Source organism: Salmo trutta, chromosome 13, assembly GCF_901001165.1.
Source record: "Salmo trutta chromosome 13, fSalTru1.1, whole genome shotgun sequence".
Lineage (NCBI taxonomy): Eukaryota > Metazoa > Chordata > Actinopteri > Salmoniformes > Salmonidae > Salmo > Salmo trutta.
In genome coordinates this window covers 88,334,958-88,360,109 of record NC_042969.1, presented here as the reverse complement: position 1 = coordinate 88,360,109, position 25,152 = coordinate 88,334,958, and the positions used below count along the sequence as shown (strand labels likewise).

General features: G+C 50.5%; 1 protein-coding gene across 2 annotated transcripts in view; it reads right to left on the bottom strand.

Moving 5' to 3' along the window:
• Positions 1-5: 5 nt before the first annotated feature.
• The window catches only part of LOC115206717 (suppressor of tumorigenicity 14 protein homolog), a gene marked incomplete at its 3' end in the record, with an annotated part of 35,395 nt that continues 10,248 nt past the window's right edge, over positions 6-25,152 (bottom strand). For both annotated transcript variants that reach the window (XM_029773917.1, XM_029773918.1), the window contains 7 exon segments: positions 6-45; positions 4,064-4,176; positions 6,506-6,609; positions 9,315-9,457; positions 10,115-10,349; positions 12,539-12,747; positions 14,432-14,502. In XM_029773917.1, the coding sequence (XP_029629777.1) occupies positions 6-45; positions 4,064-4,176; positions 6,506-6,609; positions 9,315-9,457; positions 10,115-10,349; positions 12,539-12,747; positions 14,432-14,502 (915 nt within the window).

Genomic DNA, 25,152 nt, shown 5'->3' with positions numbered 1-25,152 from the left:
TCCACACTGGTTACTACGGGACTCGTTGAAGGTTCTCCACAATACCTGGATACAGAGACGTTACAATAAACAGGTCAACTCTCCACTAATACCTGGATACAGAGACGTTACAATAAACAGGTCAACTCTCCACTAATACCTGGATACAGAGACGTTACAATAAACAGGTCAACTCTCCACGAAATACCTGGATACAGAGACGTTACAATAAACAGGTCAACTCTCCACTAATACCTGGATACAGAGACGTTACAATAAACAGGTCAACTCTCCACTAATACCTGGATACAGAGACGTTACAATAAACAGGTCAACTCTCCACTAATACCTGGATACAGAGATGTTACAATAAACAGGTCAACTCTCCACTAATACGTGTGTTGGAGTCTAGCTTGAAATATAGTTATTCATCTTACCATACCAGAATGTTAGTGATTACTTTACATGTATAAGAAATGTATATGTTGGGGGGGTCAAGGAAGGGCAAAAAGGAACTTAATGACATGGGAAGTGACTGAGGGGCACGGAAAGCTGTCTCTGCAGCTGTATGACCCAGTGGGTATGCTGTCTCTGCAGCTGTATGACCCAGTGGGTAGGCTGTCTCTGCAGCTGTATGACCCAGTGGGTAGGCTGTCTCTGCAGCTGTATGACCCAGTGGGAAGCTGTCTCTGCAGCTGTATGACCCAGTGGGTATGCTGTCTCTGCAGCTGTATGACCCAGTGGGTATGTTGTCTCTGCAGCTGTATGACCCAGTGGGTATGTTGTCTCTGCAGCTGTATGACCCAGTGGGAAGCTGTCTCTGCAGCTGTATGACCCAGTGTGTATGTTGTCTCTGCAGCTGTATGACCCAGTGGGAAGCTGTCTCTGCAGCTGTATGACCCAGTGGGAAGCTGTCTCTGCAGCTGTATGACCCAGTGGGAAGCTGTCTCTGCAGCTGTATGACCCAGTGGGAAGCTGTCTCTGCAGCTGTATGACCCAGTGGGTGTGCTGTCTCTGCAGCTGTATGACCCAGTGGGTGTGCTGTCTCTGCAGCTGTATGACCCAGTGGGTGTGCTGTCTCTGCAGCTGTATGACCCAGTGGGTGTGCTGTCTCTGCAGCTGTATGACCCAGTGGGTGTGCTGTCTCTGCAGCTGTATGACCCAGTGGGTGTGCTGTCTCTGCAGCTGTATGACCCAGTGGGTGTGCTGTCTCTGCAGCTGTATGACCCAGTGGGTGTGCTGTCTCTGCAGCTGTATGACCCAGTGGGTGTGCTGTCTCTGCAGCTGTATGACCCAGTGGGTGTGCTGTCTCTGCAGCTGTATGACCCAGTGGGTGTGCTGTCTCTGCAGCTGTATGACCCAGTGGGTAGGCTGTCTCTGCAGCTGTATGACCCAGTGGGTAGGCTGTCTCTGCAGCTGTATGACCCAGTGGGTAGGTTGTCTCTGCAGCTGTATGACCCAGTGGGTGTGCTGTCTCTGCAGCTGTATGACCCAGTGGGTGTGTTGTCTCTGCAGCTGTATGACCCAGTGGGTGTGTTGTCTCTGCAGCTGTATGACCCAGTGGGTGTGTTGTCTCTGCAGCTGTGTGAGCCAGTGGGTATGCTGTCTCTGCAGCTGTGTGAGCCAGTGGGTATGCGGTCTCTGCAGCTGTGTGAGCCAGTGGGTGTGCTGTCTCTGCAGCTGTATGACCCAGTGGGTGTGCTGTCTCTGCAGCTGTATGACCCAGTGGGTGTGCTGTCTCTGCAGCTGTATGACCCAGTGGGTAGGCTGTCTCTGCAGCTGTATGACCCAGTGGGTAGGTTGTCTCTGCAGCTGTATGACCCAGTGGGTAGGCTGTCTCTGCAGCTGTATGACCCAGTGGGTGTGTTGTCTCTGCAGCTGTGTGAGCCAGTGGGTATGCTGTCTCTGCAGCTGTGTGAGCCAGTGGGTATGCGGTCTCTGCAGCTGTGTGAGCCAGTGGGTAGGCTGTCTCTGCAGCTGTATGACCCAGTGGGTAGGCTGTCTCTGCAGCTGTATGAGGCAGTGGGTATGCTGTCTCTGCAGCTGTATGAGCCAGTGGGTAGGTTGTCTCTGCAGCTGTATGACCCAGTGGGTGAATAAACTTGTTTTGAGCTTTTTCTAGTCGTTTGAGTTTTTACTCTGTTTGTTGGATACACCTGATACAGACATTACAATAACAAGTCAATCTAATACTACAAGACATGTGCAGACCACGAGGACTAGGCCTAAAATGTAATCCTATTCATGGGTGGACAGAACCACTACAGAGGAGACGTGTATTTCAGTATCTGGTATTTAAAAACACTTTTTTCCCCCCTGTGTATTTCAGTATTTTCAAATACACAGCCCAAAACATTTGAGTATTTAAAATGGTAATTTATGTATTGAAAAACAAAATGGCATGTTTACCTGCCTACAATACCCGCATAGACAGCAACCCTGTTGTAAGTCAATAAGGGTTAACTGGCTAGCTGGCCATGAAGATTTGGTAGCTAGCTACCCACAAATAATTGACATTTACAAGTGCCTTCAGAAAGTATTCACACCCCAAGACATTTACCATATTTTGTTGTGTTACAGCCTGAATTAAAAATGGATTACATTGAGATTTTTTTGGGGCACTGGCCTACACACACACACACACACACACACACACACACACACACACACACACACACACACACACACACACACACACACACACACACACACACACACACACACACACACACACACACACACACACCACACCCCCAGCCTAAATGTATATTTCTGTTGTTGTTGTTGTTAGAAAGCAGACAACCAGGTTTTCCTCTAGGATTTTGCCTGTGCTTAGCTCCATTCCGTTTATTTTTATCCTAAAAAACTCCCTAGTCCTTGCCGATGACAAGCATACCCATAACATGATGCAGTCACCACCATACTTAAAAATATGAAGACTGGTACTCAGTGAGGTGTTGGATTTGCCACAAACATAACACTTTGTATTCAGGACATAAATGTAACTTTATTTGACAATTTTTTGTTGCAGTTTTACTTTAGTGCCGTATTGAAAACAGGACGCATGTTTTTGAATATTTTTATGCTGTACAAGCATCCTTTTTGCTCTGTCATTTAGGTTAGTATTGTGTAGTAACTACAATGTTGTTGATCCCTCAGAGTTGAATGCTGTAATAGTTTTCTCCTAACTAGTTTAAAGTCACCATTGGCCTCATGGTGAAATCATGGTGAGTGGTTTCCTTCCTCTCTGGCAACCGAGTTAGGAAGGACGCCTGTATCTTTGTAGTGACTGGGTGTATTGATACACCATCCAGTCTAGTTAATAACTTCACCATGCTCAAAGGGATATTCAATGTCTGATTTTTATTTGCTAAAAATGTTTTACCCATCTACCAATAGGTGCCCTTCTTTCTGAGGCATTGGAAAACCTCCCTGGTCTTTGTGGTTGAATCTGTGTCTGAAATTCACTGCTCGACCTTACAGATAATTGTATGTGTGGGGATACAGAGATGAGGTAGTCTTTCAAAAATCATGTTAAACACTATTATTGCACACAGAGTGAGTCCATGCAACTTATTTTGTGACTTGTTAAGCACATTTTTACTCCTGAACTTATTTAGGCTTGACAAAGGGGTTGAAAACTCATTGACTCAAGACATTTCAACATCACATTTTTAATGAATTAGTAAAAATGTGTTAAAACATAATTCCACTTTGACATTATTGGGTATTGTGTGGCCAGTGACAAAAATGAGAATTTAATCCATTTTATAATTCAGGCTGTAACACAACAACATTTAAAAAGGGCTCTAAATACTTTCTAATGGTACTGTACCTTGCATAACATTAATTTGAGGTTGTTTTTGTCTGTTAAACTAGCTGGCTAGCTAGATTACAACAATTCACATTAAGCAAGCTGATCATGCTGTGTATCTATCTATCTATCTATATATCTATATATATATATATATATATCTCTTGTTTTGTTTATTATCGCCAATGTCCTGGCTGGAAGAAGGGTCAGTAAATGGGGAGGTGCTAGGTGAGGTAATACAGTAGGGGGGAGCTCTTCTCAAAATCTCACCTCTTGTTGTTGATCTCTACATAGTCCTTGTTACAGTCCTTGGTGTTCTCCTGACCCATCTCTGATAACAGGAAGGTACTGAACTTGACCTTCACTGACTTACCAGCAGGGACCTGGGGGGGAGAGAGGATAGTACAGTCAAACATTATACACACTTAGCCTGATACAAAACCTCTATCAGCCAATATCTAAAATCTGAAGGCCTCAATATCGGATTATTAGATTGTCAAACCACTTCACTGTGTTTGTAACCCCCAGTTAATAAACCACTTCACTGTGTTGTAACCCCAGTAGATAAACAACTCACTGACTTCACGTGTTGTAACCCCAGTATAACCACTTCACTGTGTTGTAAACCCCAGGATAAAACCACTTCATCTGTGTTGTAACCCCAGTATAAAACCACTTCACTGTGTTGTAACCCCAGTAAACCACTTCACTGTGTTGTAACCCCAGTATAAACCACTTCACTGTGTTTTAACCCCAGTATAAACCACTTCACTGTGTTGTACCCCCAGTATAAACCACTTCACTGTGCTGTAACCCCAATAGAACCACTTCACTGTGTTGTTAACCCCAGTATAAACCACTTCACTGTGTTGTAACCCCATATAAACCACTTCACTGTGTTGTAACCCCAGTATAAACCACTTCACTGTGTTGTAACACAGTATAAACCACTTCACTGTGCTGTAACCCCAGTATAAACCACTTCACTGTGTTTGTAACCCCAGTATAAACCACTTCACTGTGTTGTAACCCCAGTATAACCACTCACTTGCTCCCCAGTATAAACCACTTCACTGTGTTGTAACCCCAGTATAAACCACTTCACTGTGTTGTAACCCCAGTATAAACCACTTCACTGTGTTGTAACCCCAGTATAAACCACTTCACTGTGTTGTAACCCCAATATAAACCACTTCACTGTGTTGTAACCCCAGTATAAACCACTTCACTGTGTTGTAACCCCAGTATAAACCACTTCACTGTGTTGTAACCCCAGTATAAACCACTTCACTGTGTTGTAACCCCAGTATAAACCACTTCACTGTGCTGTAACCCCAATATAAACCACTTCACTGTGTTGTAACCCCAGTATAAACCACTTCACTGTGTTGTAACCCCAGTATAAACCACTTCACTGTGTTGTAACCCCAGTATAAACCACTTCACTGTGTTGTAACCCCAGTATAACCACTTCACTGTGTACTGTAACCCAGTATAAACCACTTCACTGTGTTGTACCCCAGTATAAACCACTTCACTGTGTTGTAACCCCAGTATAAACCACTTCACTGTGTTGTAACCCCAGTATAAACCACTTCACTGTGTTGTAACCCCAGTATAACCACTTCACTGTGTTGTAACCCCAGTATAAACCACTTCACTGGGTTGTAACCCAGTTATAAACCACTTCACTGTTTTGTAACCCCAATATAAACCACTTCACTGGTTGTAACCCCAGTATAAACCACTTCACTGTGTTGTAACCCCAGTAAACCACTTCACTGTGTTGTAACCCCATATAAACCACTTCACTGTGTTGTAACCCAGTACCTATAAACCACTTCACTGTGTTGTAACCCCAGTATAAACCACTTCACTGTGTTGTAACCACAAATAAACCACTTCACTGTGTTGTAACCCCAGTATAAACCACTTCACTGTGTTGTAACCCCAGTATAAACCCTTCACTGTGTTGTAACCCCAGTATAAACCACTTCACTGTGTTGTAACCCCAATATAAACCCCTTCACTGTGTTGTAACCCCAGTATAAACCACTTCACTGTGTTGTAACCCCAGTATAAACCCCTTCACTGTGTTGTAACCCCAGTATAAACCACTTCACTGTGTTGTAACCCCAGTATAAACCACTTCACTGTGTTGTAACCCCAGTATAAACCACTTCACTGTGTTGTAACCCCAGTATAAACCACTTCACTGTGTTGTAACCCCAGTATAAACCACTTCACTGTGTTGTAACCCCAGTATAAACCCCTTCACTGTGTTGTAACCCCAGTATAAACCACTTCACTGTGTTGTAACCCCAGTATAAACCCCTTCACTGTCTTGTAACCCCAGTATAAACCACTTCACTGTGTGTAACCCCAGTATAAAACCCTTCACTGTGTTGTAACCCCAGATAAACCACTTCACTGTGTTGTAACCCCAGTATAAACCACTTCACTGTGTTGTAACCCCAGTATAAACCACTTCACTGTGCTGTAACCCCAGTATAAACCACTTCACTGTGTTGTAACCCCAGTATAAACCACTTCACTGTGCTGTAACCCCAGTATAAACCACTTCACTGTGCTGTAACCCCAGTATAAACCACTTCACTGTGCTGTAACCCCAGTATAAACCACTTCACTGTGTTGTAACCCCAGTATAAACCACTTCACTGTGCTGTAACCCCAGTATAAACACTTCCTCACCTGTATATTCCATTCACATTTGGTGTTGGGAGCATAGTAGTTGGGGTAGTTTGGGGATGTGAAATTCCCCGTCTCTCCTAACAGCTGGCCACCACATGCCAGCTCTAAAAACAAATCACAGATGATCACATTAAACACAACAGACAAATCAAACATGTTTAACTAGTAGATCATGTATGATTGTTGATTACGGTATGTGAAGGGGCAGAAGATTCCTCACCATGTGACTTAACCAGGAAAAACTCTAGTAGTGGCAGTAATAGTACTGTAGTAGTAGCAGTACACTAGTAGAGCAGTAGTACAGTAGTAGTAGTAGTAGTAGTAGTACAGTAGCAGTAGCACAGTAGTAGAACAGTAGTAGTTGAACAATAGTAGAACAGTAGTAGAGCAGTAGTAGTACAGTAGTAGTACAGTAGTAGTAGTGCAGCAGTGGTACAGTAGTAAAACAGTAGTAGTGGTACAGTAGTAGAACAGTAGTACAGTAGCAGAACAGTAGTAGTAATACAGTAGTAGTACAGTAGAACATTAGTAGTACAGTAGAACATTAGTAGTACAGTAGAACATTAGTAGCGCAATAGCAGTAGTAGAACATTCGTAGCGCAGTAGTAGAACAGTAGTACAGTAGTAGAACAGTAGCAGTAGTACAGTAGAACAGTAGTAGAACAGTAGTAGAACAGTAGTAGAACAGTAGTAGTAGAACAGTAGAACAGTGGCAGTAGTAGAACAGTAACAGTAGCAGCAGTAGTAGAACAGTAACAGAACAGTAGTAGTAGAACAGTAGTAGAACAGTAACAGAACAGTAGTAGTAGAACAGTAACAGTAGAACAGTAGAACAGTAGAACAGTAGTAGTAGAACAGTAGAACAGTAACAGTAGTAGAACAGTAGTAGTAGTAGTAGAACAGTAGAACAGTAACAGAACAGTAGTAGAAGTAGAACAGTAACAGAACAGTAGTAGTAGAACAGTAGTAGAACAGTAGCAGTAGTAGAACAGTAACAGAACAGTAGAACAGTAGAACAGTAGTAGTAGAACAGTAGAACAGTAGTAGTAGAACAGTAGAACAGTAACAGAACAGTAGTAGTAGAACAGTAGTAGTAGTAGCAGAACAGTAGAACAGTAGAACAGTAACAGTAGTAGTAGTAGTAGTAGTAGTAGAACAGTAGTAGTAGTAGCAGAACAGTAGAACAGTAACAGTAGTAGTAGTAGAACAGTAACAGTAGTAGTAGTAGAACAGTAACAGTAGTAGTACAGTAGAACAGTAACAGTAGTAGTAGAACAGTAGTAGAACACTAGCAGTAGTAGAACAGTAGTTGTAGTAGTAGTAGTAGTAGTAGTAGAACAGTAGCAGTACAGTAGCAGTAGTAGAACAGTAGCAGTACAGTAGTAGTAGCAGAACAGTAGTAGTACAGTAGTAGTAGTAGTAGAACAGTAGTAGAGCAGTAGCAGTACAGTAGAACAGTAGTAGTAGAACAGTAGTAGAGCAGTAGCAGAGCAGTAGTAGAACAGTAGCAGTACAGTAGAACAGTAGTAGTAGAACAGTAGTAGTAGCACAGAAGTAGTACAGTAGTAGTAGTAGAACAGTAGCAGAACATTAGTAGTAGTAGTACATTAGTAGTACAGTAGTAGTAGTAGTAGAACAGTAGCAGAACATTAGTAGTAGTAATACAGTAGTAGTAGAACAGTAGTAGCAGTAGTAGTACAGTAGTAGAACAGTAGTAGTAGTAGCAGTAGTAGTACAGTAGTAGAACAGTAGTAGTAGTAGTAGTAGTAGTAGTAGTAGTAGTAGTAGTAGTAGTAGTAAGAGGTTAGTTGTAATAGTAGGTTAGCAGTAGCAGTAGGAGATTAGTATTAGGAGTAGGAGGTTAGTAGTAGTAGTAGTAGTAGCAGTAGTAGTAGTAGTAGTAGTAGTAGTAGTAGTAGTAGTAGTAGTAGTAGGTTAGGAGTGGTAGTAGGAGGTTAGTAGTAGTAGTAGTAGGTTAGGAGTGGTAGTAGGAGGTTAGTAGTAGTAGTAGGTGTAGTAGTAGTAGGTTAGTAGTAGGAGGAGGAGGTTAGTAGTAGGAGGTTAGTAGTAGGAGGAGTAGTAGTAGGTTAGTAGTAGTAGTAGTAGGTTAGTAGTAGTAGTAGGTTAGTAGTAGTAGTAGGAGTAGTAGTAGTAGTAGCAGCAGCAGCAGTAGGTTAGTAGTAGTAGTAGTAGTAGTAGTAGTAGTAGTAGTAGTAGTAGGTGTAGTAGTAGTAGTAGTAGTAGTAGGTGTAGTAGTAGGTGTAGTAGTAGTAGGTTAGTAGTAGGAGGAGGAGGTTAGTAGTAGGAGGTTAGTAGTAGTAGGAGGTTAGTAGTAGTAGTAGGTGTAGTAGTAGTAGTAGTAGTAGGTGTAGTAGTAGTAGTAGGTTAGTAGTAGTAGTAGTAGTAGTAGGTGTAGTAGTAGTAGTAGGTGTAGTAGTAGGTGTAGTAGTAGGTGTAGTAGTAGTAGTAGTAGTAGTAGGTGTAGTAGTAGTAGTAGTAGTAGTAGTAGGTAGGTGTAGTAGTAGTAGGTGTAGTAGTAGTAGTAGGTTAGTAGTAGTAGTAGTAGTAGGAGTAGTAGTAGTAGTAGGAGTAGTAGTAGTAGTAGTAGGTGTAGTAGTAGGTGTAGTAGTAGTAGTAGCAGCAGCAGTAGTAGTAGTAGTAGTAGTAGCAGTAGTAGTAGTAGGAGGTTAGTAGTAGTAGTAGTAGTAGTAGCAGCAGCAGTAGTAGCAGTAGCAGTAGTAGTAGGTTAGTAGTAGCAGCAGTAGTAGCAGTAGTAGTAGTAGGTTAGTAGTAGTCAGTGTTATAGTACCTTTGCTGTTCTGGGGGACCTGAGAGACTTTGGCTCTGAGTCCTGGGTAGTTATTTTCGTTGTTAGTAACCATGGTTACCAGCATCACGTTTCGGGAGGACTGGAAGGTCAGGGGGGAGCTGGGAGAGTGGTAGCCACAAATCCTGACAGAGCATTAAATCAAAACACTCATGCACTGCTTATGACTGTGTTATGAAGTCCTTAATTCAGGTACCCTACAAGTAAATATTCCTGTGTTGACGCTTGACTCTGGAGGCCCCTGCACATTTCACATGATGCGTTATACTGTGCTTTCATTATCTTTTCCTGTGTAATGCTACATCTGACCACTAGAGGGCTAAGAACACTGGGCTTGGGGGAGGGGCTTATATTTCACACACACAACCTTTGGATTGAATCTAAACTCATCTAACTGAAGAGAAGTGCTTCAGGGGACTGTATTTGTCTGAATAAAAGAAGCTAGTCATTCTGTGGTATTGGAAGAAAAAGGTCCAACTCATTTAACAGAAATGCAGACTAGTTACACATCTATCAGTGGTCATCATTATGACAACAGACTGCTATAGCAGGTCCCCTGACCCGCCTGCTATAGCAGGTCTCCTAACCCAAGGCTGTTATTGCAGGTCTCCTAACCCAAGGCTGTTATTGCAGGTCTCCTAACCCAAGGCTGTTATAGCAGGTCTCCTAACCCAAGGCTGTTATAGCAGGTCCCCTAACCCAAGGCTGTTAGAGTAAGTCCCCTAAGCCAAGGCTGTTAGAGTAAGTCCCCTGTACAAAGTGCAGACAGACAGCAGACTCACTCTTCCATGGCGTGGGTCTCGATGGCCACCAGGGAGTCGTAGACCTTAACAAAGTCGTTATGACAGTCCTCCTCTAGGTTGAAGGTATCAAAGTCCAGTTTGAGCACGTGACCAGGGTCGGCTCTCAGCTGCCATTGGATGAAGGTGTTGGGAGGGTACGGAGTATTGGGGAAACCAGGCGACGTGATTGGAACAATCTTATTCACTCTGGTGTGTTCTGCGTACCTGTAGTTTTCTGGAGGAGACATGGACACTCAGAACATGTCCTAAATGGTGCCCTAGTACCTCATATATATATATATATATATATATATATATATTACACTATTTTGGGGCAGAGCCACACATGGTTCTACATTAGGGAATAGGGTGCCATTTCAGGTTTGTCCTCATTCACATGCTAGGAGGACAAATATGTGGACACCTGCTCATCAAATATCTCATTTCAAAATCATGGTCATTAATATGGAGTTGGTCCCCCCCTTTGCTGCTATAACAGCCTCCACTCTTCTGGGAAGGCTTTCCACTAGATGTTGGAACATTGCTGCGGGGACTTGCTTCCATTCAGCCACAAGAGCATTAGTGAGGTCGGGCAATTAGGCCTGGCTCAATTCATCCCAAAGGTGTTTGATGGGGTTGAGGTCAGGGCTCTGTGCAGGCCAGTCAAGTTCTTCCACACTGATCTCGACAAACCATTTCTGTATGGATCTCGAATTGTGCATGTGGGCATTGTCATGCTGAAACAGGAAAGGACCTTCCCCAAACTGTTGCCACAAAGTTGGAAGCACAGAATTGTCTAGAATGTCATTGTATACTGTAGCGTTAAGGTTTCCCTTCACTGGCACTAAGGGGCCCGAACCATGAAAAACAACCCCAGACCATTATTCCTCCTCCACCAAACTTTACAGTTGGCACTATGCATTGGGGCAGGGAGCTTTCTCCTGGCATCTGTCAAACCCAGATATGTCAGTCAGGACTGCCAGATGGAGAAGCGTGATTCATCACTCCAGAGAAGGCGTTTCCACTGCTCCAGAGTCCAATGGCAGTGAGCTTCACACCACTCCAGCTGGCGCTTGGCATTACACATGGTGATCTTAGGCTTGTGTGCGTCTGCTCGGCCATGGAAACCCATTTCAAGAAGCTCCCAATGAACAGTTCTTGTGCTGACGTTGCTTCCAGAGGCAGTTTGGAACTCGGTAGTGAGCGTTGCAACCGAGGACAGACTATTTTTATGCGCTTCAGCACTTGGCGGTCCCGGTTATGTGAGCTTGTGTGGTCTTGAAAATAAGGGAAAGCCGCACACTCTAAGAGCTCAGATGCAAAAATGTAATAACCTAATAACCAACGTTTCGACAGCAAAGCTGTCTTCATCAGGGTATCATGCTGTCGAAACGTTGGTGCTGTCTTCATCAGGGCATCATGCTGTCGAAACGTTGGTGCTGTCTTCATCAGGGTATCATGCTGCCGAAACGCTGGTGCTGTCGAAACGTTGGTGCTGTCGAAACGTTGGTGCTGTCTTCATCAGGGTATCATGCTGTCGAAACGTTGGTGCTGTCTTCATCAGGGCATCATGCTGTCGAAACGCTGGTGCTGTCGAAACGTTGGTGCTGTCGAAACGTTGGTGCTGTTGAAATGTTGGTGCTGTCGAAACGTTGGTGCTGTCTTCATCAGGGCATCATGCTGTCGAAACGTTGGTGCTGTCGAAACGTTGGTGCTGTCTTCATCAGGGCATCATGCTGTCGAAACGCTGGTGCTGTCGAAACGTTGGTGCTGTCGAAACGTTGGTGCTGTCGAAACGTTGGTGCTGTCGAAACGTTGGTTATTACATTTTTGCATCTGAGCTCTTAGAGTGTGCGGCTTTCACTTATTTTCAAGTTTTCTACTCTGCTAGCCATCACCTCGCCTTAATAGATGTGCGTTTATTTTTCTTCTAGCTTGTGTGGTCTACCACTTCGCGGCTGAGCCGTTGTTGCTCCTAGAATATTTCCACTTCACAATAACAGTACTTACAGTTGACCGGGGCAGCTCTAGCAGGGCAGAAATTTGACAAACTGACTTGTTGGAAAGGTGGCATCCTATGAACGGTGCCACGTAAAAAAAAAAAGAAAACAGTCACTGAGCTTTTCAGTAAGACCATTCTACTGACAATGTTTGTCTATGGAGATTGCATGGCTGTGTATTCGATTCTATACACCCGTCAGCAACGGTCGGGGCTGAAATCGTCAAATCCCCATCATTTGAAGAGGTGTCCACATACTTTGTATATATATATAGTGTAATTCACAAGGAAACAATAAGATACTTAACATATAAAATGTCTCAGTCACAGAATTCCTCGTCCAAACTTTCAGAGCATTCACTGAGGGAATTCTCTACTCAAACTGATATCAGGTGCAAGTAGAAAAGTAAGAGAGCAGAACTCACCGCTGAAGGATGTTGAGAACATTCTAGAATCCAGAGCAGAGTTCATGACATCCTCAAACAACAGATCGTTGCCAGGTCTGTTGCTCGACATGCTCCTCTGCACCTTATCCACTACCTTGTCCATGGAGGACATGGCCTTGTCCACCGCTGCTTCCTGACCACGCGGTACTTCAAACTCTGACAGGTAGTAGGCTATCACACTGCCTTCACTGGAATACACACATAAAACCAACATTATTCAAGAGTTTCATTCTAATATCTACAGTAGAATAAGTTACAATGTCCAACACCTTGCTTCATGACACTTTTAGCTACAATGACTGCAACCAAACGCTTCCTTTAGTTGTTGATCAGCCCCTCACATCGCTGTGGATGAATATTGGCCCACTCTTCCATGGAGAACTGCTTTAACTCAGCGGCGACATTTGTGGGTTTTCAAGTATGAACTGCTTGTTTCAAGTCCTGCCACAACATCTCAATTTGGATTAGGTCTGGACTTTGACAAGGCCATTCCAATGTGTTGCTTTTTAGCCATTTTCATGTAGACTTGATTGTGTGTTTTGGATCATTGTCTCGCTGCATGACCCAGCTGTGCTTCAGCTCCCTGACTGATGGCCTGACATTCTCCTGTAGAATTCTCTGATACGGAGCAGAATTCATGGTTCCTTCTATTAAGGCAAGTCGTTCAGGTCCTGAGGCAGTAAAACATCCCCAAACCATCACTCTACCACCACCATGCTTGACCGTTGGTACCGTACAGCCGGTTCATAACCACCGGCTGTACGGTTCCACAAGGTAAACACCGGCAGTACGGTTCCACAAGGTAAACGCCGGCTGTACGGTTCCACAAGGTAAACGCCGGCAGTACGGTTCCACAAGGTAAACGCCGGCAGTACGGTTCCACAAGGTAAACACCAGGCGGTGCGGTTCCACAAGGTAAACACCGGCTGTGCGGTTCCACAAGGTAAACACCGGCTGTGCGGTTCCACAAGGTAAACACCGGCTGTGCGGTTCCACAAGGTAAACACCGGCTGGGCGGTTCCACAAGGTAAACACCGGCTGTACGGTTCCACAAGGTAAACACCGGCAGTATGGTTCCACAAGGTAAACACAAGCAGTATGGTTCCACAAGGTAAACACCGGCTGTGTGGTTCCACAAGGTAAACACCGGCTGTGTGGTTCCACAAGGTAAACACCAGGCTGTACGGTTCCACAAGGTAAACACCGGCTGTACGGTTCCACAAGGTAAACACCGGCTGTGCGGTTCCACAAGGTAAACACCGGCTGGGCGGTTCCACAAGGTAAACACCGGCTGTACGGTTCCACAAGGTAAACACCGGCAGTACGGTTCCACAAGGTAAACACAAGCAGTATGGTTCCACAAGGTAAACACCGGCTGTGTGGTTCCACAAGGTAAACACCGGCTGTGTGGTTCCACAAGGTAAACACCAGGCTGTACGGTTCCACAAGGTAAACACCGGCTGTACGGTTCCACAAGGTAAACACCGGCTGTACGGTTCCACAAGGTAAACACCGGCTGTACGGTTCCACACGGTAAACACCGGCTGTGTGGTTCCACACGGTAAACACCGGCTGTGTGGTTCCACAAGGTAAACACTGGCTGTGTGGTTCCACAAGGTAAACACTGGCTGTGTGGTTCCACAAGGTAAACACCGGCTGTGTGGTTCCACAAGGTAAACACTGGCTGTGTGGTTCCACAAGGTAAATAACAGAACAATGTTGTAATTTGAAAGGAGAACATCCAAGGTGTAGTACATCTCTGCTCTGTTAGGGATTGAAACAGATAAACTACATGGGGATTATCAAACAGGTATGCGATGTAAAGATCATGTAGATTATCAGCCTGCGATCACACTCATTCAGTTACTGTACCTGAAGGCTTGTACGGTGGAGCCAACATAGTACTTGGCCAGCTGGGGCATCTTCTGGTAGAGTGTTCTCAGCTGGAAAAACAAAAACAAAAAACACAGGAATTAAATTAACTGAAATGATCATTCATTTTCTTTCATTTAGAATGATCGGGTGTGAATCTTGCTGGACAATTTATTTTCCTCAGGAACAAAATGATTGATTGATTTATTAAGTGACTTATTTGAAGTGTACTTATCAGTAGTGGAAAGACAGTGACTGCATCCCAAATCAAAAGCAGTGCACTGTGAAGAGAATAGGGTGCCACTTGGGACTCAGGGAGAAAGAAGAGCCGTGTCTGAATACCCAGAATGCCGGTGTTCTAAAATGTAGGCATTTTGGGCATGACAATTTTTTTTATAGTATGTGAAATTAAAATTAAAATGGAGTATGCTTTATAAGCCAGGATGTCATACTAATTTTGGCTCTTCATTCAGTAGAATTATAATTATATTATAAATATATAGAATTATATTACCATACTGTTGAGGAGGAGAAAGGTCTTTCCAGACTAGTCGGTTGCTATCCTCAGGAGGCAGGAGGAGGAGGAGCCTAGTCGGTTGCTATCCTCAGGAGGAGGAGGAGCCTAGTCGGTTGCTATCCTCAGGAGGAGGAGGAGCCTAGTCGGTTGCTATCCTCAGGAGGAGGAGGAGCCTAGTCGGGTTGCTATCCTCAGGAGGAGGAGGAGCCTAGTCAGTTGCTATCCTCAGGAGGAGGAGGAGCCTAGTCGGTTGCTATCCTCAGGAGGAGGAGGAGCCTAGTCGGTTGCTATCCTCAGGAGGAGGAGGAGCCTAGTCGGTTGCTATCCTCAGGAGGAGGAGCAGCCTAGTCGGTTGCTATCCTCAGGAGGAGGAGCAGCCTAGTCGGTTGCTATCCTCAGGAGGAGGAGCCTAGTAGGTTGCTATCCTCAGGAGGAGCCTAGTCGGTTGCTATCCTCAGGAGGAGGAGGAGCCTAGTAGGTTGATATCCTCAGGAAGAGGAGGAGCCTAGTAGGTTGATATTCTCAGGAGGAGGAGGAGCCTAGTCGGTTGCTATCCTCAGGAGGAGGAGCCTAGTCGGTTGCTATCCTCAGGAGGAGGAGCCTAGTCGGTTGCTATCCTCAGGAGGAGGAGCCTAGTTGGTTGCTATCCTCAGGAGGAGGAGCCTAGTCGGTTGCTATCCTCAGGAGGAGGAGCCTAGTCGGTTGCTATCCTCAGGAGGAGGAGGAGCCTAGTAGGTTGATATCCTCAGGAAGAGGAGGAGCCTAGTAGGTTGATATTCTCAGTAGGAGGAGGAGCCTAGTAGGTTGATATTGTTACTGCAGTGGGTTTTACTAAACAGTTTGTTGTGAATCAGTGATGGGCAACTCCAGTTCTCAAGGGCCTTGTTGCGACTTGCCGCCCTCCTATAATCAACTAATCATGGTTTTCAGTTAAAGGAGTGTTAGCTATAGGGCTGGGGGGAGGGGGAAAGGAGTGTTAGCTATAGGGCTGGGGGGGGGGGGAGGAGTGTTAGCTATAGGGCTGGGGGGGAGGAGTGTTAGCTATAGGGCTGGGGGGGGGGGAGGAGTGTTAGCTATAGGGCTGGGGGGGGAGGAGTGTTAGCTATAGGGGCTGGGGGGGGAAAGGAGTGTTAGCTATAGGGCTGGGGGGGGGGGGGGAGGAGTGTTAGCTATAGGGCTGGGGGGGGAAAGGAGTGTTAGCTATAGGGCTGGGGGGGGAATGTTAGCTATAGGGGCTGGGGGGGAAAGGAGTGTTAGCTATAGGGCTGGGGGGGAAGGAGTGTTAGCTATAGGGCTGGGGGGGAGGAGTGTTAGCTATAGGGCTGGGGGGGGGAGGGAGTGTTAGCTATAGGGCTGGGGGGGAGGAGTGTTAGCTATAGGGCTGGGGGGGAAGGAGTGTTAGCTATAGGGCTGGGGGGGGAGGAGTGTTAGCTATAGGGGCTGGGGGGGGGAAAGGAGTGTTAGCTATAGGGCTGGGGGGGGGGTGAGGAGTGTGTGTTAGCTATAGGGGCTGGGGGGGAGGGGGAGAAAGGAGTGGTTAGCTATAGGGCTGGGGGGGGGGGAGGAGTGTTAGCTATAGGGCTGGGGGGGGAGGAGTGTTTAGCTATAGGGCGGGGGGGGGGGGAGGAGTGTTAGCATAGGGCTGGGGGGAGGAGTGTTAGCTATAGGGCTGGGGGGGGGGAGGAGTGTTAGCTATAGGGCTGGGGTGGGAAAGGAGTGTTAGCTATAGGGCTGGGGGGGGGCGGAGTGTTAGCTATAGGGCCTGGGGGGGGGAAAGGAGTGTTAGCTATAGGGCTGGGGGGGGGAGAGTGTTAGCTATAGGGCTGGGGGGGAGGGAGTGTTAGCTATAGGGCTGGGGGGGAAAGGAGTGTTAGCTATAGGGCTGGGGGGGAAAGGAGTGTTAGCTATAGGGCTGGGGGGGGAATGTTAGCTATAGGGCTGGGGGGGGGAAAGGAGTGTTTAGCTATAGGGCTGGGGGGGAAGGAGTGTTAGCTATAGGGCTGGGGGGGAGGAGTGTTAGCTATGGGCTGGGGGGGAGGAGTGTTAGCTATAGGGCTGGGGGGGGAATGTTAGCTATAGGGCTTGGGGGGGAAAGGAGTGTTAGCTTATAGGGCTGGGGGGGGAAGGAGTGTTAGCTATAGGGCTGGGGGGGGGAGGAGTGTTAGCTATAGGGCTGGGGGGGAAAGGAGTGTTAGCTATAGGGCCTGGGGGGGGAGGACGTGTTAGCTATAGGGCTGGGGGGGAGGAGTGTTAGCTATAGGGCTGGGGGGGAAAGGAGTGTTAGCTATAGGGCTGGGGGGGGAGGAGTGTTAGCTATAGGGCTGGGGGGAGGAAAGGAGTGTTAGCTATAGGGCTGGGGGGGGAGGAGTGTTAGCTATAGGGCTGGGGGGGAAAGGGGTGTTAGCTATAGGGGTGGGGGGGGGAAAGGAGTGTTAGCTAATGGGCTGGGGGGGAAGGAAGGAGTGTTAGCTATAGGGCTGGGGGGGAGGAGTGTTAGCTATAGGGCTGGGGGGGGGAGTGTTAGCTATAGGGCTGGGGGGAGGAGTGTTAGCTATAGGGCTGGGGGGGGGGAAGTGTTAGCTATAGGGCTGGGGGGGGGGGGGGTTAGCTATAGGGCTGGGGGGGGGAGGAGTGTTAGCTATAGGGCTGGGGGGGGAAAGGAGTGTTAGCTATAGGGCTGGGGGGGGGAGGAGTGTTAGCTATAGGGCTGGGGGGGAGGAGTGTTAGCTATAGGGCTGGGGGGAGGGGGAAAGGAGTGTTAGCTATAGGGCTGGGGGGAGGGGAAAGGAGTGTTAGCTATAGGGCTGGGGGGAGGGGGAAAGGAGTGTTAGCTATAGGGCTGGGGGAGGGGGAAAGGAGTGTTAGCTATAGGGCTGGGGGGGAAAGGAGTGTTAGCTATAGGGCTGGGGGGGGGGAAAGGAGTGTTAGCTATAGGGCTGGGGGGGAAGGAGTGTTAGCTATAGGGCTGGGGGGGGAGGAGTGTTAGCTATAGGGCTGGGGGGAGGAGTGTTAGCTATAGGGCTGGGGGGGGAGGAGTGTTAGCTATAGGGCTGGGGGGGAGGAGTGTTAGCTATAGGGCTGGGGGGGAGGAGTGTTAGCTATAGGGCTGGGGGGGAGGGAGTGTTAGCTATAGGGCTGGGGGGGGAGGAAGTGTTAGCTATAGGGCTGGGGGGGGAGGAAGTGTTAGCTATAGGGCTGGGGGGGGGAGTGTTAGCTATAGGGCTGGGGGGAGGAATGTTAGCTATAGGGCTGGGGGGGAGGAGGGGTAGGGGAGTGTTAGACTATAGGGCTGGGGGGAGGAAGTGTTAGCTATAGGGCTGGGGGGGGAGGAGTGTTAGCTATAGGGCTGGGGGGGAGGATGTTAGCTATAGGGCTGGGGGGGAGGAGTGTTAGCTTATCGGGCTGGGGGGGGGAGGAGTGTTAGCTATAGGGCTGGGGGGAGGAGTGTTAGCTATAGGGCTGGGGGGAAGGAGTGTTAGCTATAGGGCTGGGGGGGAGGAGTGTTAGCTATAGTGTAGCTACTGGGCTGGGGGGGGGGAAAGGGTGTAGCTATAGCGGCTGGGGGGGGAGGAGTGTTAGCTATAGGGCTGGGGGGGGAAAGGAGTGTTTAGCTATAGGGCTGGGGGGGGAGGAGTGTTAGCTATAGGGCTGGGGGGGAAAGGAGTGTTAGCTATAGGGCTGGGGGGGGAAAGGAGTGTTAGCTATAGGGCCTGGGGGGGGAAAGGAGTGTTAGCTATAGGGCTGGGGGGGGAGGAGTGTTAGCTATAGGGCTGGGGGGGGCGGAGTGTTAGCTATAGGGCTGGGTGGGGGGAGTGTTAGCTATAGGGCTGGGGGGGAAGGAGTGTTAGCTATAGGGCTGGGGGGAGAAAGGAGTGTTAGCTATAGGGCTGGGGGGGAGGAGTGTTAGCTATAGGGCTGGGGGGGAGGAGTGTTAGCTATAGGGCTGGGGGGGGGGAGTGTTAGCTATAGGGCTGGGGGGGGGAAGGAGTGTTAGCTATAGGGCTGGGGGGGGGGGAGGAGTGTTAGCTATAGGGCTGGGGGGGGGAAGGAGTGCTTAGCTATAGGCTGGGGGGGAAAGGAGTGTTAGCTATAGGGCTGGGGGGGAAAGGAGTGTTAGCTATAGGGCTGGGGGGGAGGGGGAGAAGGAGTTTAGCTATAGGGCTGGGGGGGGGGAGGAGTGTTAGCTATAGGGCTGGGGGGGGGGAGGAGTGTTAGCTATAGGGCTGGGGGGGGGGAGAGTGTTAGCTATAGGGCTGGGGGGGAAGGAAAGGAGTGTTAGCTATAGGGCTGGGGGGAAAGGAGTGTTAGCTATAGGGCTGGGGGGGGGGGAGGGAGTGTTAGCTATAGGATGGGGGGGAGGGGGAAAGGAGTGTTAGCTATAGGGCTGGGGGGGGGGGAGGAGAGTGTTAGCTATAGGGCTGGGGGGGAGGAGTGTTAGCTATAGGGCTGGGGGGGGGGGGGAGGTTAGCTATAGGGCTGGGGGGGAGGAGTGTTAGTATATAGGGCTGGGGGGGGGGAGGAGTGTTAGCTATAGGGCTGGGGGGGAAAGGAGTGTTAGCTATTAGGGCTGGGGGGGGAGGAGTGTTAGCTATAGGGCTGGGGGGGAAAGGAGTGTTAGCTATATGGCTGGGGGGGAAGGAGTGTTAGCTATAGGGCTGGGGGGAAAGGAGTGTTAGCTATAGGGCTGGGGGGGGATGTTAGCTATAGGGCTGGGGGGGGAACGGAGTGTTAGCTATAGGGCTGGGGGGGGAATGTTAGCTATAGGGCTGGGGGGGGGAGGAGAGTGTTAGCTATAGGGCTGGGGGGAAGGCGTGTTAGCTATCGGGCTGGGGGGGAAGAGAGTGTTAGCTATCGGGCTGGGGGGGAGGAGTGTTAGCTATAGGGCTGGGGGGGAAAGGAGTGTTAGCTATAGGGCTGGGGGGGGGAGGAGTGTTAGCTATAGGGCTGGGGGGGAGGAGTGTTAGCTATAGGGCTGGGGGGGAAAGGAGTGTTAGCTATAGGGCTGGGGGGGGAGGAGTGTTAGCTATAGGGCTGGGGGGGAAAGGAGTGTTAGCTATAGGGCTGGGGGGGGGAGGAGTGTTAGCTATAGGGCTGGGGGGGAAAGGAGTGTTAGCTATAGGGCTGGGGGGGGAAGGGAAAGGAGTGTTAGCTATAGGGCTGGGGGGGAAGGAGTGTTAGCTATAGGGCTGGGGGGGGGGAGGAGTGTTAGCTATAGGGCTGGGGGGGGGGGAGTGTTAGCTATAGGGCTGGGGGGGGGAGTGTTAGCTATAGGGCTGGGGGGGGAGGAGTGTTAGCTATAGGGCTGGGGGGGAAGGAGTGTTAGCTATAGGGCTGGGGGGGAAAGGAGTGTTAGCTATAGGGCTGGGGGGGGAAAGGAGTGTTAGCTATAGGGCTGGGGGGGAGGAGTGTGTTAGCTATAGGGCTGGGGGGGGGGAGGAGTGTTAGCTATAGGGCTGGGGGGGGAGGAGTGTTAGCTATAGGGCTGGGGGGGGGAGTGTTAGCTATAGGGCTGGGGGGGGGAGGAGTGTTAGCTATAGGGCTGGGGGGGGGAGTGTTAGCTATAGGGCTGGGGGGGGAGTGTTAGCTATAGGGCTGGGGGGGAGGAGTGTTAGCTATAGGGCTGGGGGGGAAAGGAGTGTTAGCTATAGGGCTGGGGGGGGGAGTGTTAGCTATAGGGCTGGGGGGAAAGGAGTGTTAGCTATAGGGCTGGGGGGGGAGGAGTGTTAGCTATAGGGCTGGGGGGGAGGAGTGTTAGCTATAGGGCTGGGGGGAGGGGGAAAGGAGTGTTAGCTATAGGGCTGGGGGGAGGGGGAAAGGAGTGTTAGCTATAGGGCTGGGGGGGAGGAGTGTTAGCTATAGGGCTGGGGGGGGGAGGAGTGTTAGCTATAGGGCTGGGGGGGAAGGAGTGTTAGCTATAGGGCTGGGGGGGAGGAGTGTTAGCTATAGGGCTGGGGGGGAGGAGTGTTAGCTATAGGGCTGGGGGGGGAGGAGTGTTAGCTATAGGGCTGGGGGGGGAGGAGTGTTAGCTATAGGGCTGGGGGGAGGAGTGTTAGCTATAGGGCTGGGGGGAAAGGAGTGTTAGCTATAGGGCTGGGGGGGGAGGGGAAAGGAGTGTTAGCTATAGGGCTGGGGGGAAAGGAGTGTTAGCTATAGGGCTGGGGGGGAGGGGAAAGGAGTGTTAGCTATAGGGCTGGGGGGAGGAGGAAGGAGTGTTAGCTATAGGGCTGGGGGGGGAGGAGTGTTAGCTATAGGGCTGGGGGGGGGGAGGAGTGTTAGCTATAGGGCTGGGGGGGGGGAGGAGTGTTAGCTATAGGGTGGGGGGGGAGGAGTGTTAGCTATAGGGCTGGGGGGGGAGGAGTGTTAGCTATAGGGCTGGGGGGGGGAGGAGTGTTAGCTATAGGGCTGGGGGGAGGGGAAAGGAGTGTTAGCTATAGGGCTGGGGGGGGGAAGGAGTGTTAGCTATAGGGCTGGGGGGGAAAGGAGTGTTAGCTATAGGGCTGGGGGGGGGGAGGAGTGTTAGCTATAGGGCTGGGGGGAGGGGAAAGGAGTGTTAGCTATAGGGCTGGGGGGGGGGAAGGAGTGTTAGCTATAGGGCTGGGGGGGAAGGAGTGTTAGCTATAGGGCTGGGGGGGGAAAGGAGTGTTAGCTATAGGGCTGGGGGGGGGGAGGAGTGTTAGCTATAGGGCTGGGGGGGGAGGAGTGTTAGCTATAGGGCTGGGGGGGAAAAGGAGTGTTAGCTATAGGGCTGGGGGGGGGAGGAGTGTTAGCTATAGGGCTGGGGGGGAGGAGTGTTAGCTATAGGGCTGGGGGGGGGAGGAGTGTTAGCTATAGGGCTGGGGGGGAAAGGAGTGTTAGCTATAGGGCTGGGGGGGGGAGTGTTAGCTATAGGGCTGGGGGGGGAAGGAGTGTTAGCTATAGGGCTGGGGGGGGGAGGTAGTGTTAGCTATAGGGCTGGGGGGGAGGAGTGTTAGCTATAGGGCTGGGGGGAAAGGAGTGTTAGCTATAGGGCTGGGGGGGAGGAGTGTTAGCTATAGGGCTGGGGGGGAGGAGTGTTAGCTATAGGGCTGGGGGGGAGGAGTGTTAGCTATAGGGCTGGGGGGAAGGAGTGTTAGCTATAGGGCTGGGGGGGAGGAGTGTTAGCTATAGGGCTGGGGGGGAGGAGTGTTAGCTATAGGGCTGGGGGGGAAAGGAGTGTTAGCTATAGGGCTGGGGGGAAGGAGTGTTAGCTATAGGGCTGGGGGGGAGGAGTGTTAGCTATAGGGCTGGGGGGGGAAGGAGTGTTAGCTATAGGGCTGGGGGGGGAGGAGTGTTAGCTATAGGGCTGGGGGGGGAGGAGTGTTAGCTATAGGGCTGGGGGGGGAGGAGTGTTAGCTATAGGGCTGGGGGGAAGGAGTGTTAGCTATAGGGCTGGGGGGGAGGAGTGTTAGCTATAGGGCTGGGGGGGGAGGAGTGTTAGCTATAGGGCTGGGGGGGAAGGAGTGTTAGCTATAGGGCTGGGGGGGAGGAGTGTTAGCTATAGGGCTGGGGGGGGAGGAGTGTTAGCTATAGGGCTGGGGGGGGAAAGGAGTGTTAGCTATAGGGCTGGGGGGGGAGGAGTGTTAGCTATAGGGCTGGGGGGGGAGGAGTGTTAGCTATAGGGTGGGGGGGAGGGGGAAAGGAGTGTTAGCTATAGGGCTGGGGGGGAAAGGAGTGTTAGCTATAGGGCTGGGGGGGAGGGGGAAAGGAGTGTTAGCTATAGGGCTGGGGGGGGAAGGAGTGTTAGCTATAGGGCTGGGGGGGAGGGGAAAGGGAGTGTTAGCTATAGGGCTGGGGGGGGGAAAGGAGTGTTAGCTATAGGGCTGGGGGGGGGGAAGGAGTGTTAGCTATAGGGCTGGGGGGGAGGAGTGTTAGCTATAGGGCTGGGGGGGGGAGGAGTGTTAGCTATCAGGCTGGGGGGGGAGGAGTGTTAGCTATAGGGCTGGGGGGGGAGGAGTGTTAGCTATAGGGCTGGGGGGGAGGAGTGTTAGCTATAGGGCTGGGGGGGAGGACCGTGTTAGCTATAGGGCTGGGGGGGGGAAGGAGTGTTAGCTATAGGGCGGGGGGGAGGAAGTGTAGCTAATAGGGCTGGGGGGGGGAAAGGAGTGTTAGCTATAGGGCTGGGGGGGGGGGGTAGGAGTGTTAGCTATAGGGCTGGGGGGGGAGGAGTGTTAGCTATAGGCGTGGGGGGGGAGGAAGTAGAGTGTTAGCTATAGGGCTGGGGGGGAGGAGTGTTAGTATAGGGCTGGGGGGGGAGGAGTGTTAGCTATAGGGCTGGGGGGGGGAAAGGAGTGTTAGCTAGAGGGCTGGGGGGGAGGAGGTTAGCTATAGGGCTGGGGGGAGGAGTGTAGCTAAGGGGCTGGGAGGGAGGGGGAGGAGTGTTAGCTATAGGGCTGGGGGGGAGAGTCAGTGATAGCTATAGGGCTGGGGGGGGAGGAGTGTTAGCTATAGGGCTGGGGGGAAAGGAGTGTTAGCTATAGGGCTGGGGGGGAGGAGTGTTAGCTATAGGGCTGGGGGGGAAAGGAGTGTTAGCTATAGGGCTGGGGGGAAGGAGTGTTAGCTATAGGGCTGGGGGGGGAGGAGTGTTAGCTATAGGGCTGGGGGGGGGAAAGGAGTGTTAGCTATAGGGCTGGGGGGGGAGGAGTGTTAGCTATAGGGCTGGGGGGGGAAGGAGTGTTAGCTATAGGGCTGGGGGGGGAAAGGAGTGTTAGCTATAGGGCTGGGGGGGGGGGGGAGGAGTGTTAGCTATAGGGCTGGGGGGGAGGAGTGTTAGCTATAGGGCTGGGGGGGAGGAGTGTTAGCTATAGGGCTGGGGGGGAAGGAGTGTTAGCTATAGGGCTGGGGGGGGGAGGAGTGTTAGCTATAGGGCTGGGGGGGGAGGAGTGTTAGCTATAGGGCTGGGGGGGGGGAGTGTTAGCTATAGGGCTGGGGGGGAGGAGTGTTAGCTATAGGGCTGGGGGGGAGGAGTGTTAGCTATAGGGCTGGGGGGGGGAGGAGTGTTAGCTATAGGGCTGGGGGGGAAAGGAGTGTTAGCTATAGGGCTGGGGGGGAGGAGTGTTAGCTATAGGGCTGGGGGGGAAAGGAGTGTTAGCTATAGGGCTGGGGGGGAGGAGTGTTAGCTATAGGGCTGGGGGGGGAGGAGTGTTAGCTATAGGGCTGGGGGGGGAGGAGTGTTAGCTATAGGGCTGGGGGGGGAGGAGTGTTAGCTATAGGGCTGGGGGGGGAAGGAGTGTTAGCTATAGGGCTGGGGGGGGGAGTGTTAGCTATAGGGCTGGGGGGGAAAGGAGTGTTAGCTATAGGGCTGGGGGGGAAAGGAGTGTTAGCTATAGGGCTGGGGGGGAAAGGAGTGTTAGCTATAGGGCTGGGGGGGAAAGGAGTGTTAGCTATAGGGCTGGGGGGGAAAGGAGTGTTAGCTATAGGGCTGGGGGGGAAAGGAGTGTTAGCTATAGGGCTGGGGGGGGGAAAGGAGTGTTAGCTATAGGGCTGGGGGGGGGGGGAGTGTTAGCTATAGGGCTGGGGGGGGGAAAGGAGTGTTGACTATAGGGCTGGGGGGGGAGGAGTGTTAGCTATAGGGCTGGGGGGGGGAAAGGAGTGTTAGCTATAGGGCTGGGGGGGAGGAGTGTTAGCTATAGGGCTGGGGGGGGGAGGAGTGTTAGCTATAGGGCTGGGGGGGGGAGGAGTGTTAGCTATAGGGCTGGGGGGGAGGAGTGTTGACTATAGGGCTGGGGGGGGAGGAGTGTTAGCTATAGGGCTGGGGGGGAGGGGGGAAAGGAGTGTTAGCTATAGGGCTGGGGGGAGGGGGAAAGGAGTGTTAGCTATAGGGCTGGGGGGAGGGGGAAAGGAGTGTTAGCTATAGGGCTGGGGGGGGGGGGAGTGTTAGCTATAGGGCTGGGGGGGGGGGGGAGGAGTGTTAGCTATAGGGCTGGGGGGGAGGGGGAAAGGAGTGTTAGCTATAGGGCTGGGGGGGGAGGAGTGTTAGCTATAGGGCTGGGGGGGGGAGTGTTAGCTATAGGGCTGGGGGGGAGGGGGAAAGGAGTGTTAGCTATAGGGCTGGGGGGGGAGGAGTGTTAGCTATAGGGCTGGGGGGGGAGGAGTGTTAGCTATAGGGCTGGGGGGGAGGAGTGTTAGCTATAGGGCTGGGGGGGGAATGTTAGCTATAGGGCTGGGGGGGGGAGGAGTGTTAGCTATA